At 42.6% G+C, this 14,278-nt stretch overlaps 1 protein-coding gene across 2 annotated transcripts in view; it reads left to right on the top strand.

Moving 5' to 3' along the window:
• SEC16B (SEC16 homolog B, endoplasmic reticulum export factor) overlaps positions 1-14,278 on the top strand; it is a 407,021-nt gene that overhangs the window by 268,522 nt on the left and 124,221 nt on the right. For both annotated transcript variants that reach the window (XM_086956511.1, XM_086956518.1), the window contains exon 21: positions 684-839. In XM_086956511.1, coding sequence (XP_086812637.1) covers positions 684-839 — 156 coding nt within the window. The remainder of the gene's footprint in view (positions 1-683; positions 840-14,278) is intronic.

Below are 14,278 nucleotides of genomic sequence, written 5' to 3' on the forward strand. Positions count from 1 at the left end.
CTCCAGGGTGAGTTTAAGAGCTGTGTAATCTGAGAGTTAGCTGTGCTGTCCAGAACCTAAGACGGAGTCATCTATTTACCGCTATTTATAGTCCTACTGTCTGAGGTGCATTTATTTTGTCACACACTCCAGCCTGTGTGAATACTAGGGTTTGAGATGACTGAGTTGTGTTAATTGACTGAGGTATGTTGAGTAACTACAATACGCATGGTGGCTGAGGGTATATGGCGTGTTTGTGGTACATGAAGTCGCTAGGGTATGTGTGAGAGCTGGAATAAGGGCCATGGCTGGGATCCTCATGGAGTATGGAGAAGTTGAAGTGACTGAGTTGCATGAAGGTGGGAGGCATGTGAAATGGCTTAGGAACTTGAGGTGATTAGGGTATTTTATGGCTGTAGAGTACTTTAATTTGCAGCGGATGAGGTAAGAGGAGCGTCAGTGTACATATGGTGGATTGATACACACTGTGCTGGAGTATGTGAAATAGATTGGGTATATGGGAAGGCCAGAGTACGCTGTGTAGTTAAGGTAACCTGGTAGACTGGAGTACTTGAGGTGACCAAGGCACATGTAAGTGTGTGGTACTTGCGGTGCTTGGAGTACGCAAGGATCTTTGGCCGCGTACATGCCTCTTTTGGCTTTGTATTCATCTGAATGGTACCCAGTCTGTTTCCCACTTCCAGCATGTACCAGTGTCCAGAGTAAGAACGGTGTCCGAGTGTTCTACTATCTCAGTGGATGAAGATGGCACACGCCCACAGGATCGAGACACCACAGAGACCACAGAGCAGTCAGACAAGACACAGGATGGTAATCAAGAGCTGGCTGAAATCAAGAAGGTGAGGGAAAACAACTTACGATGTACTCATTTCTGTACTTGTGCACAGTAAGGATGTATGGGCGAGATAATTGCCCTCACTATTCTCAATATTTTTTTCAGTGATATTTTTGTTTCCTAATATTTTTTGCCTCAATGTCATTTAACCTACTGGGGATCCTGACTCTTGGTACCCTGTCTAGGTAGCTGCTAGGTCTAAGGTTTTGAAAGCCCACTTCCTTGTTTGCAAATATTCTAGTAGAATATAAATATGTGTAGGTAGGGAGCTGAGCAGTGGTGGAACATTGCCACTCAGCAGGATGAGGTGCGAGCAGTAAATGAGGAACAGGTGGAGAATCATGAGCTGGTTGGGCCCTGTTATTTAGAACGGTGCTTTTCAGTGAGCCTTGTATTTGTGTCCTGATTTGTGGATTTACTGCAAATGAATGGGTTTTGAGGGCATATTGTGTGTCCATCAGTCAAGGTGGGAGCCATGTTTCCATGAACTCTCACTTTGAAGGTTTGCTTACGCTAGCCTTATGCTGCGGTTGCCAGATAACTTCTTGTCACCAGGCACATCATGTCTCCAGGCATGTTTGATCCTTTTACAACCACTGACATCTAGTTTGTTAGTCTAATTAATTACATTGATGTTAACTAAGAATACATTATGCTAAGAGTTGGCACCGCAGGACTGGAACATGTTGTTCCGAGTGACATGGAATCATCTTATAACTATACTTAGAAGGAAGGCACGACTGGTCGCTTGCTCAGATTTTGAGTCACAACACATAAATATTACTGAGTTTGAGTCTCAAACCTTGGTGCACACTACCACCAGCGAGCCACAGTATCATAACATTGTGCAATGCTCTAATACTTCTGCATGGATGATCATGTGTGATTAGAGTACAACACTGTTGACTTTTTTCTCCATTGCCGAATATTAGTGAGCTACTGCAGGCATACAAAGAAGCCTGCAGTGTGGTATATGAGGAGTCCATGTTCCCAATTACCCGTAGTCCTGTTTGGTCGAGCCTGGGCAGTGCATGCGCTGCCCTGCGAGGCGTGCTGTATTCAGGTAGGGACTTGAAGCTCTGCCCACTCTCCGCCCAGATTTTTCATTGGCTTGTGTCATTGTTCACTGTAAACTGTGGCTGTTCATTGGACAATCGGCTTAGTAGTCCCTCCTCAGTATCGCCTTGTCTCATTTTGTAACCACCCATGGCGACACCCCCTGTTAGGGAACAGGTGTAACATTTGTGAGAGTTTAAGCTATTGGCATTGTAAATGACATCACCTTTTATTTATCTGTTTTTAATACAACACATAAATAAAAACTTTGTCATTTACAATGCCAATAGCTTAAACTCTGGTAAATGCAAGACCTATTGCATTCCAAATGCTTGTTAAATTTGGCAGAAAGTATCTTGCATCATTCATAACCAATCATTTCCACTCAGAAGAATGAGGAACTTGTTTATGTAATGTAGAATTGTAGACTGATTGAGCAAGAGAAGTACGTCAGACATGAGTTTTGGGGATCAGCTCATCGACCATGAAAATGCGGTATCTGTTTTTATTGAGGGCATTGTTCGAAATATTTTCTGTCTTTATAGAAATAATTTTCTGGCAAGTCATTTGGAGTAATAAAGAGTGTATTATATATCCAAAAGCTTGATGTGAGGAGGTTCGAATCCTAAAAAAGGATTAGCATTCCCTTTGGTGATTTAATCCTACACTCCTATTTTGAAAATTTCATGCACTCATATTCCAAACATACCAAAGCCCCACAGGTCTATAGTTGTAGTGCCAAAAATACTCAAACGTTGGGAAAGTATATCACATATTTAATTAAAACAAAGGGAGATTAAAAATGTTTTCATACAAACATAAATTCATAAGTTAAAACATTGTCCCATTAATGAAAAATCCTTTTTTAGGAATCGAACCTCCTCACATCAAGCTTTTGAATGTATAATACACTTGTTGAGCCCTGTCCTCTTGGTACGTGGGGCCTCTCATAATTTTTGTTGGAGTTTGGAACCCGCCAGCAAAATTATATTTTTATATTTGTGAGCTAAATTTCTCCTAGCTAAAAGTAATTTGGCGGCCGTTGATTGCAATCTAGCACCTTCTTGTGGTCGTTTATGGTGATACCATAAGGCTGCAGCCTAGATTCGCCTTCGTGTAGCGTCAGTCCTTATAGAAGTGCATTGCCTGACTGCAGTAAGATATCAGTTTCAAAGTGGCTGAGCAGGTCTTAGTTCCCTTATGTTCCACTAGAAATCTAATGCACATGCCCTTTATTTGTGGTTTAGAGATAAATATAAACATGTTCCCTTTAAAAAGGCATAAAAGTCAAGCAGATAAAAATAGTGTGCGTAATTGACTGTAGAAAACATGTAATTCCACTGAAAAGCGTTGAAAGTGCCAACATCATTAATACCAAATATATGCTTTGTTTAAAAAAGTATACATAGGTTAAAACATGCATATCGTAATTTATGTAAACAAATATTTGTTTGTTGAACATTTTATTGGCAATTCATTAAAATCATAGCAAAATAAAACTCAATAAAAAAAACCCCTAGTATAAGTTGATCACACAGTAGATTATGAAACCACGCGACATGGAATAACTTCATAATACTACTACTACTAATCAATCTCATATAACAAATAAACAAATGTATTCTGAAACCTGTGTACAGTTGAACACATTTGTAGAAACCACTTAAGAATATTGATTTTCCGAAGGAAATAGTACAGGATGCAGCATACATGAAGAGATCAGGCAAGCCTAATTTAGTCATATTTTAGAAGAAGAGAAATACAGGCACAGTATACTATTTTTTCCACCTCGAATTTGTTTCCCATCCACAGCACACTAAAAATTGAATAGGTACAAAACCTGCATCAGCCATGCACCAAAAATCCATCCATCCATCCATCGTTCCATCCGTCCATTCATCCGACCGTCCATCCCTCACTTCTTGTGTTCTTTCCACCATCCATGTGTTCCTTTATTTATGTTTATGGTCTGTGTGTGTCTGTCTGTTACTCCAAGTTGTTTCCCGTGTGTCCATGTGACCTCTGCACATGTGCATTATGCTCTGTGACTGCGTGCCTTTATGTTCTGTGACTCAGTGTGCGTACACTTGACTATACTACAAGCATTGGCAATGGCAATAGCTTTGGCTTATAACTGAAAGTGCCTCTTCAGTCACTGATGAGTTAAGGTACTCAGTTAGCCATCATACATGAACTTTGCCTCTCATTCTTGTACTCCTACATTCATTCATCCACCCACTGACACATTCTTCTGTTCACCTAATTACCCATTGGCAGTAAAAAAGGTACACTAACTCAACAAGCATATGTAAGAAACTTTAAGAGATTAAGAAGGAAAAAAAATGACATCGCCTGAACTAGGCTGACACATGGTTGCGATACAAAAATGAAATAAACATAGTAGTGGCCAGCTGTCTTGAAACCATGTTGTACATGTTGTTTCAAAGTTCCAACATAGCTGCCACTTTTAGAAGCAACATATGGGCCATCTTGCAGAACTAAAAACAATGATGCACTATGCACTATACCATTCCAAGATGGCCCTTAGTGAACATCACACTGGATGGCGATCTAGCTTGGTACATCGTAAAGTGTGTGGTTTCGCTGTTTACTGCTCTAAGGTGGCCAACATAATACTTATAATCACGATGGCCATCTTCAAACACTAGAACAATGATATGGTTATATGTCGTTACCACGAATTCCGTTGCAACGCATGCCTTTTCCACGCATGCGTTACCACGGAATTCGTTTTCCCCTCATCATCTTTTCCACGTCGTTGTTACTTTCTAAAGAGGAAGCGGAAGTTTATTCCGCTTCCTCTCTTTCGACGCTGATTTCTATGGCACGGCGGGATCGTTTTTTTATGGGGGGGGAGGACCCCAACCCCCCTTTTTAATCCTACGGGTTTTTTTTTTCGTGGTTAAGACTATCGTTGTAGGCATACGCGTTGAAAAGACGTTTACGTGGTAAGTGCCTCGTTGTAAACGTTACGGGTGGTAATGCCTTCGTTGTTAATGATGTTTCCCCAATGATCCAAGACGTCTGTCCCGTTTAGAAATAGTGCTCGCACAGGATGTAGCACACTACAGATGAAATGAGCAGCAAGTGGGCGGCCTGGTAGGACTATCTGGGGATCCACAGGATGCTCTTTTTCTAACAGTAAAAAAGGAGAGAAGAATTAAGAGGGGCTATAAAAAGAAAGAATGGAAAAGTAAACGACTGGTCACCAGGCAGACTCACACTCATTTTCAGGTGGATGTGCACGTCATCAGGAAAAATGCTGTTACCCACAGTTAAATAGTGACAATACCAGCAGCGAGTTAACCTATCGTCCCATGTTTTATAGTGTCACGGGGAGAAGCAGAATATGAATGGCACTCAAACAGATAGAGGAGGGCTGGCCCAAAGAACCTATGTATATTTTTTTGTGGTGCCTGGCAGACAGCTTCAACCTGCAGGTCCACCTATGAGGGTCTAGCAAGGACTAACACAGTGCATATCATCCACCTGTAGAGGGTTTATCAGAGGAAGTAAACAATAGCAAAATCCTTGTTTTCTACAGTAATATTTTTAATTCCATATAACAAAATCCCTGTCTTTATGCATTAACACAGTGTTATTTAAAGTATCCCTTAACGGTGTGTTGCCAGTAATTTATGATTTTTACAATCAATAAGTCAGGTCTACTGCTATTTTTTATAATCTTTCATAATAAACAGATCGGACCTATAGAATCTAACATATCTTTTCCTGCTGCACCAATCAGACCTATACCCTTTATCACTGGCTCATCACCAAAACCAACTCAGGTCTACTATAATGAGCATAAGCGTTCTTGCAAGGTAAGCATCAAGTATATAGTCATATAATTAGAAATATGTATACATTAGAGTTGGCAAACAATATACAACCCCTCCTAGAAGACTTAACAAGGTTTCTCACAGTTAAACATCCGCACCAGGGTTTGCGTCAGATAAGCGACCAACACCAGTCATTGTGCTTATAATTGCAAGCTATGAGAATTCATACAGAATTAACAAATTCTACCCACATTCTACCCCTAAAGGCCTATTGGTATTAAAATATTCGATTATATTGTATTGCAAAATTTGTATATTGCTTACTACCCTTATGTGGGGCGCTGAAGCATCTGCCCACATCGACTGCACGCTTCCCCATGTAGGGTGTCTGGCGGGAACTTGTTATCTTTGTTATGATCCTGTGTGGGAAGTATTTTCATGTTGTTCGTGTTGACCACTGAGGGTGCAGTCATCGTGTTGTGGTTGGAAAAGTGTGAGAGGCAGACTCGGCTTTTATGAGTTTCCGTAAGCTGGCAGCCTCCAAGTCCCTTTATGACATTTCTTACGTTCATATTCCATTTGGCTGGTCACTGCACTTGGTCCCCAGCAGGCATACGTTAAAGGGAAAATGGTTGAGAGATTTTCTGGGATGGACTTTGTTAATAGCATTGTTTATCTGATGGTCATTCCGAGATGTCGAAATGCGATTGCACAAGTTGGGACTTGCATTGATGAAGTATATTAAAATCCTATGCTGCCCAGCGACATGTGGCAGATCTCTTCAGTTATTCCATGCCTATTCAGTTGGTAATGGGTGGCGTATTGCTGTTCTCTGGTACAGTGCTGGGGGGGAACATCCTTTACCACGCAGATTTTACTCCACAGTACCCTTTCAACGCGTCTTTTACAACGCAAGTCGTAACCACGACTTGCGCTGGAGGGCGCTACAGGACAAGGAATAATTTAATTTACTATCCAACACCTTCCCTACTGTACGTAGGCTGGTGTTGGAATAGTAAATAAAAAAATTCCTAAGTCCACACCCCTACAACGCAAGTCGTGGTAACGACTTGCATTGTAAAAAACGCGTTGTAACGGTATGCATGATAAAACCATGCGTCGTACAGTCGTACATCCAGTGCTGGGTGGTGGACATGACCTGCAGCAGTTTTGTCTTATGCTAGTGTAAGAGTGTCAAGTAAATGCACTAAAACCAAAGCTCGTGTTATAGACAGGGTATTTTTTGTCAAAGTAGAATATTTTAATCATTTAGGAATTCTCTTTGATTCGGCCCATAAGCTCGTTTTTTTCATGACTTTGAGAGCACAACAGCTTTGCAGGGTTGTTGAAGCTCTTTTTCGTTTTGCTGCTAAACTGGGCCATATGAAATGAATGAAACTTATATAGCGCACGACTTACCCTGGGGCATCTCCGCGCTTGCTTAGGGAACCCGTCCTGGTATTCCCCTGTGAGATAACCCTGACAGGGTATCCACAAGGTGAAAGCCAGGCATCCCACCGCGAGGGGCCGTTGTGGAGATTAAGCAAGCTATTGCCCAGAGTCGCAGAGTGTGAACCCGTGAGTCGAGAAGGCACCGGAGCGAGAATTAACGAGTCCGTGGAATTTTTGAGCCCAAGACCCGCCGAGGCGGGGAATTGAACCCTGGTCCAAGGCCGAACTCAAGCTCCAGGTCTGCCGCCTCTAACCCCTGAGCCACACTTCTCCACTATGTTCGTCAGGGAACTGTTACTTCTTTATAAGTCTAAATGTATCTAGGTGGGGGTTTATGGAGCCAGAGTAAGGGGCTACTCTAACCCTGAAATTATTCAAAAGGTTGACGATGGATTTCTTCTGACAGATTAGTCTGGGCAAGACTTATTTTTTCTGAAAAATTTTGGAATGAATTCTAAATCCGCACTGGTTTTTTATGAGGTGATAGTAGATTTATTTGTACTCAATTCATAAGAGTAAGTGAAAGAGAAACAGCCAACACGTGTTTCGCCCCCTTACATGCCATCCGGCCTGGGGCTTCCTCAGGGCGAGTGTCAGTTAGATATATTCTATCAGCGTCGTCGGTAACTATAATAGCTTGTAGATTCACAAATAGCAGGCATAATGCCAGGGCGGGGTGCGGTGTTCTAGCCATGTAGGCTTTCTTCTGAGACTTCTAGGTGTTTCTCCAAGCACTGCAAGATACATACATTTGTCATGTTGAGCTCGGGTTAAACTATATAGAGTAAACCATAAGCCTTTCCCCCATACTATTATGGCTTAAGACCTGGCAAACTCTGGAGGCAGGCTTTTCATGACTGATTTTAACTGATTGTTAGGCCCTGATTAACATGACTAGTGTTCCCTGGCTCGCTTATGTTAAGGATGCCTTTGTGAAACTAGGAATCCCAGAGCTTTTCTTTAATCCTGAGTCAGGGGAAAGTGAGCTCGACTCAGGTCTATTTTTTTAGATTACTGGTTTAAGAACGTCATGTTAAAGCCCTACAATTACAATCAGTAGTGAATAATTGTTTTACTTACTCCTGTATACAATTCCGAATTCCATTTAACATTTACCCAACATCTGCAATCTAGATGATATTTAACATGTCTGCGTCCGGCACTTTACATTTTCTTTTAGCATTTCCCCCAACTAGGAGTGTGGTTCCATCTCTTTCAGATTGCCCCAGTGATCAGTCTCACCAAAGCACTACTCACAGTATGCTATTTTGCACAATGTATAGTACATGACGACTATGTTTTTTACAGTGGCGGCTCCTCCACAATGGCAGAGGAGTGTCGCCCCACTGCATGGTGCAGAGCGAGCAAACGAAAAATAAAACGATGCTCTAGCATTGTATTTTTTTTCGTTTTCCTGCTTGTGCATGGAGGAGTAGGTCATGGGAGGGTGGAGGAGGAGGAGTGCTTCTGAACTCCCTAAGAGCTCATGTATGTTTGGCCAGCCATCTCAGGCTGACCAAAACACACATGCACACTTAGATTTCTCCAGCCTTGCTGCATTCAGCAGCCTGGCTAGAGAAACACCCACAGACTTCCTTGTTTGAGCAGGGCGTCTTTCCAGCCCACTCAGACCAATCCTTGCCTGCTCTGCAGCACAGGGATTGGCTGATAGGACCAGGTGGAGGCCAGCAGGAGCTATGCAACGCAAGAGGCGGCCACCGGCATCAGGTACTTAAAAAAAATGATTATTAACCTGTCCCATGTTCCCCCACGACCTCGCCCCCACCCACCCCACCACCCTTTGTTAGTGGCAGCCACCACTGGTTTTTTAGCTCCTATACTTCGAACTGCTAATATTAAACCAGATAAGATTGGCATGATCCATGCGCAACAACTAAGATCGCCTGAAATTTGCAGTGCTGTGATAAGTTTCATTAGATGTTCATTAAAAGTCAGTAAAAGCAGTGGCGTTTCTACCTAAGAATTGGTAGTTTTACGACATTCCTTGTATCAGAATACAGCTTTACATTTTTATCGAAAGGTTTTTAATTTGCAGAGAATGGTATCATGAAATTTTATGTGAACTCCTTTGCTGATCATTTTATTACTGTGAGCTTGTAGGTGGATTTTAAATGCTGCAATGGGAGTTTTTATTAATAGCTATTGAATTTTTAATGGGTTGCATCATGTGATGAATGACTGTATTGTGTTGTGTTGCACTTTTATGCAGCATCAGTCGGCGCAGGTAAGCACGGTGGGTCGAGGCGGGGGATGTCGGCAGACGCCGGAATATGATTTATTTATTTATTTAATTTTCCTTATTCCGTAGTCTTTCGACACCCCCACCCCGCCCTCAACTGCGCTTACGTGCACCACCCGCTGCTACTTTTAGGCGATTATGACAAATAAAGTTTATTGCATCACTGACTGGGTATCAAGCAATAAAAGGGAATTATGCAGCCTGTATATACTATAATCAGGTGCCCGGCCTCTGAGTGGTATGGTATTAGTATAACTGTAGGTGGGATCTTGCAATTGCATTTATATAGCACTTGCTGCCACTGATGGGGCATTATATTGCTGTACCCTGGGTAGTATGAACCCTGGGTTAGTAGTTTTTTTTCTTTTTTGGCTATTAGTTATTGGGATTAGTCTTGCATTCCTAAGGAAACCATGCTATGCATTTACTCCAGGTTGTATGTGGTAGATTAAATTAATAAAAGTTAGGTGTGATCTTTTGTGGGAGAGGGGGTATGTGAATTCATGCATTGATTGGTGGCTTTAATAGATAAGCTAACAGTAAATTAGGTAGTGTTAGGTTATCTGGGTATGACTTTCAAGAGATACATTGTAATCTTTGAAATGGGATGTGGGCAATTTGCAGAAATACTATAATCAGGGATTAAGGCAGACATTTTCTGTGATTTAGAGAAGGCTGTGCTCAGAAACAGGAGTCATGCAAAGGATGGTAAGGAAGGAGAGAGTCATTCGAGAGAAAAAGGTGAGCTGTAAGGATTACAATGTCCCTTTCCGCCTACCTTTTCATGGCGGTTTGCCCACCATGAAAAGGGAGGTAGAAAGTGACTTCGGGGGCCCCAAGCAGGGCCCTCTTCCCCCCTGACCCTCCACTATGGGGTCTGGGGGCACCTATGGTGGCCCCCTCAACATCCCTGCACCATTTGGAAGGTATTGCATGGTGTCTGCCACACAGTGGTGGGATATTTTTAAAGTGTACATTTTCTATTGCTGCTTGTGCTGCAGCCCACAGCACAAGCTACAATGGAAAATATACACTTTGTGACCACCGTGAAGGCGGTCACATTGTAATAAGGGCAGTGGGACTGCCGACTACTTGTCGAGCGGTCCCGCTTCTGCTACGATTTGTCGTACGAGAGTACATTTAATTTCGTATGTTTAATTCCATACAATTTGGATTACTATACCAACTGGATTCTGAATGCATATACATGACTCCTTCAGGAGCCCTGTGCTTTATGTGTTAGTTTGTACCCAGCCTTCAAAAGGGACCTCAAAGTTCTCCTCCTCCAGAGACACCTCCAAAAGTAATTCACGTCCTCTTGCTATTTGGAGGAAGACTCCCCACTACTGATATTTTCTACTTTCCATGACCATGGGAGTGCCTTCCCAGTGTTTTCCTGTGGTGGGAGTGTCTGCCTTTTTGCAGTATTCTCCATGTACTTGTGTTCGGTGCCCTTTTGTAACATGCACACAACACTTTGCCCTTGTAACACACGGTTGCTACCTCTCACATGTTTTTACCTTTGATACTTGCACAAGTGCCACCTTGCCTACGTAACGCCTGTTCTTGTGCCAGCACTTATTGCAGTATTATACCTCAAATTATACTCTGTTTTCTCTTATAACTGCACACTTGTCACTTTTCCTCTTGTGCACTTTTGACTACCTCATGTATTTTTGGTTGTTCACAATTTTTACTACCTCAAGTATTTTGTGTGCTCACAATTGTCACTATTACCTTTATTACCTCATGTATTTTTGGTTGCTCACAATTTTTACTACCTCATGTTTTTTTGTTTGCTCACAATTGTCACTATTACCTTATGTAAGTAACGTATGTTTTAGTAATCTGCTCTTTTGTAATGTTTCTCATTATGTTTCATTTCTGTTCCTAATGTGAAGCGCTCTGACGCCTTCGGGTAAAGTCTGCGCTATATATAAATGCATAAATAAATAAATAAATAAATAAATAAATCAATGGGGAATACTGGGTAGCCCTAGTGTGTTTGCAACAGCAGTATCACTGTAGGCCGTGTGAAGATCAGCACGCACACACACCACCCATGGCTAAAAACAATTAAAATAAATATAGTTTCATTTACCCATAAAATCCTATGGCAGGAAACTCCCAAAGCAGGAATGTTGTATTTTAGATATTTGTGCTAGAGATGCTCCTCCCCTTTCTCTCTGGTTATCAGGGTGGGATGAAGGAGAACAGAATCTGTTTTAGTGACTTTGTGTAAAGTAATTCTTCTCAGAGCGGGTGGTACTGGGACTGTCTACAATCTGGAGCACGCACCACATGGGCACGGTGAAGTGTATGATCTTGCCTCTTGCTGCCTTTCACCCATCCTGTAGCAGTAATCAGACAAACAAGAGGAAACGTCCTACCTAGTCGCCCGTCACCTAAAAAATCGAAATTACACTCCCACCTATCACACCATCTACCAAACCTCCAGTGCTCAGGAAATCAAGTACTCAGCAGCCCCTTCCTAACAAAGTAGTCACTGAATTTCTAAGGGAACCCCTCTCTCCATCCTCCCTGATTTTAGTGTCATGGGAATGCTGGCAATATACTCCCACTGTCTGAGGAGGTGACTGCATGTGTTTCTACAGCAACATGTGGCTACGTTTTGAAGACAGCCCAGCATTCTTTTATCAATGTATGGGCTGTGTCCTTTATCCTTTAGCTCAAAAGTGTATCTTCAAACACATAAATGAAAACATCTGTGACTGTAGGCCTGCTTTCTAAAATAAAACAGACATTCTCAAAATTAGGATATAAATTAAAGTGAATGTGCCGCGGCTCCCTATCCGCCCTTCTCCATCAACCCCCTCCACCGCTGTACCCCGAAGGCAGTGTGTAAACGTTCCACTGCAGAAGCTACTGCCAGTGTACTCGTGCTATGACGGAGGAGGGTGGCTGCTTTAACTTCACCCAACGCCAGATACATTTATAGATCAATTCTTTATTGAGCCAATAATTAAAATCCTAACAATAATGTGGAAGGTGCATCATTGGTTGATTATTTTATTTATTTTATTTGCAGAGTTTTATATAGCGTGAACAAGAACCATTGGGTATTTCAGAGCGCTGTACAGATAGCAGTGCAATAATACATGTAGGGAAAAAGCACAAAGGAATAAGCAAACAACAATACAGGTAAAATATGAACAAACGACCTGATGGAGTCTGGAGGCCAAGGTGACTTCAGATGAGCTATTGGAGGAATGTATTCAAAAAGAGCATTTTTACTTCATTTTTAAAGAAGCTTGTTGAGGGGGTTTGTCTTGATTTCCGGTGGAAGATCGTTCCATATTCTAGGAGCTAGACCATACAAAGAGCGAGCTAGACCATACAAAGAGCGATTGTAGGATCTTTTTTGGTTGAACTTCTGAGGTTTCAGAACTGGAGAATTGGCGCTTCTTGAGGAGCAGCCACCACCAGAGAGTTTGAGTTTTTTGCTGAGGTAGCCAGGTGTATTCTGGTGCAGGGCCTTACGATTCATGCCGGCCAGCTTCAGCTGGATTCTAGGTCCAAACAGGTGCCATTTGAGTTGTTTAAAGTCTGGTGTGATGTGGCAGAATTTTCTAGATCCTGTGAATATGTGAAATGTATTAATTAATTCAGTAAAACTGTTAAAAGAAATTAATACAGGCTAAAACGAATTTGAAAAAAAGAGTGCATTTTAAAGAGACCCTCTTCCCCTAGTGCTCAAAGTGCAAAACATGGCTTCTAATAAATGACAAAGAAGAATAAATGACAAAGAAGAATTGAGAAAAAAGTGCATTTTAGAAAGGCCCTCTTTCCCAATTCCTTAAAGTGCTAGTTTAAAGTTCAGCTCTGTTGCCCAGGGAAAGTGTGGCAGCAATGTAGCTGGCAGACCACCAGCGGTAGGCATTAAGGAACTGAATTACTCCTCATTTTTTATACTTGGGGCCAGGCCTTTCTCTCAAAAGGGCGTGGCCAATGTAATTAAGCAGTACAAAAGGGGGTGGTAAGGGACGGAGCATCTGAAACAATCAAACACTCACACCCAGTCAAAAGATCTGGGTTTAATCCATCACCGTTTTTTGGCCCACTCTGCCACCCGAGTTCAGACATGGCTAAATGCAAATCAGTCTGACCCTGTGCCTCATGGGAACAGTCCAGCCCGAACTGCCAAGCCATGTCTTCCCTGGACCGGAAACAAGCTTCCGAGGACCGGTTACTGGTATTCCAGCCGTCTTCAGCCCGGCTTGCTTGAATCCAGTGGCAAAATGAGCAAGGGACTCACGTCTCAGCATACCCTGCCACACTTATGGTGGCCAAAAGCAGTACAAAAGGGGGTGGTGATGGATGGAGCATCTGAAACAATCAAACACTCACACCCAGTCAAAAGATCTGGGATTAATCCATCACCGTTCTTTAGCCCACTCTGCCACCCCAGTTCAGACATGGCTATATGCAAATCAGTCTGACCCTGTGCCTCATAGGAAAAGTCCAGCCCGAACTGCCAAGCCATGTCTTCCCTGGACCGGAAACAAGCTTCCGATGACCGGTTTCTGGCATTCCAGCCGTCTTCAGCCCGGCTTGCTTGAATCCAGTGGCAAAGTGAGCAAGGGACTCGCATCTGAGCATACCCTGCCACACTTATGGCGGCCAAAAGCAGTACAAAAGGGGGTGGTGATGGACGGAGCACCTGAAACAATCAAACACTCACACCCAGTCAAAAGATCTGGGTTTAATCCATCACCGTTCTTTAGCCCACTCTGCCACCCCAGTGCAGACATGGCTATATGCAAATCAGTCTGACCCTGTGCCTCATGGGAACAGTCCAGCCCAAACTGCCAAGCCATGTCTTCCCTGAACCGGAAACAAGCTTCCGAGGAC

The sequence above is a fragment of the Lissotriton vulgaris genome, chromosome 1_1 (genome assembly GCF_964263255.1).
Source record: "Lissotriton vulgaris chromosome 1_1, aLisVul1.2, whole genome shotgun sequence".
Lineage (NCBI taxonomy): Eukaryota > Metazoa > Chordata > Amphibia > Caudata > Salamandridae > Lissotriton > Lissotriton vulgaris.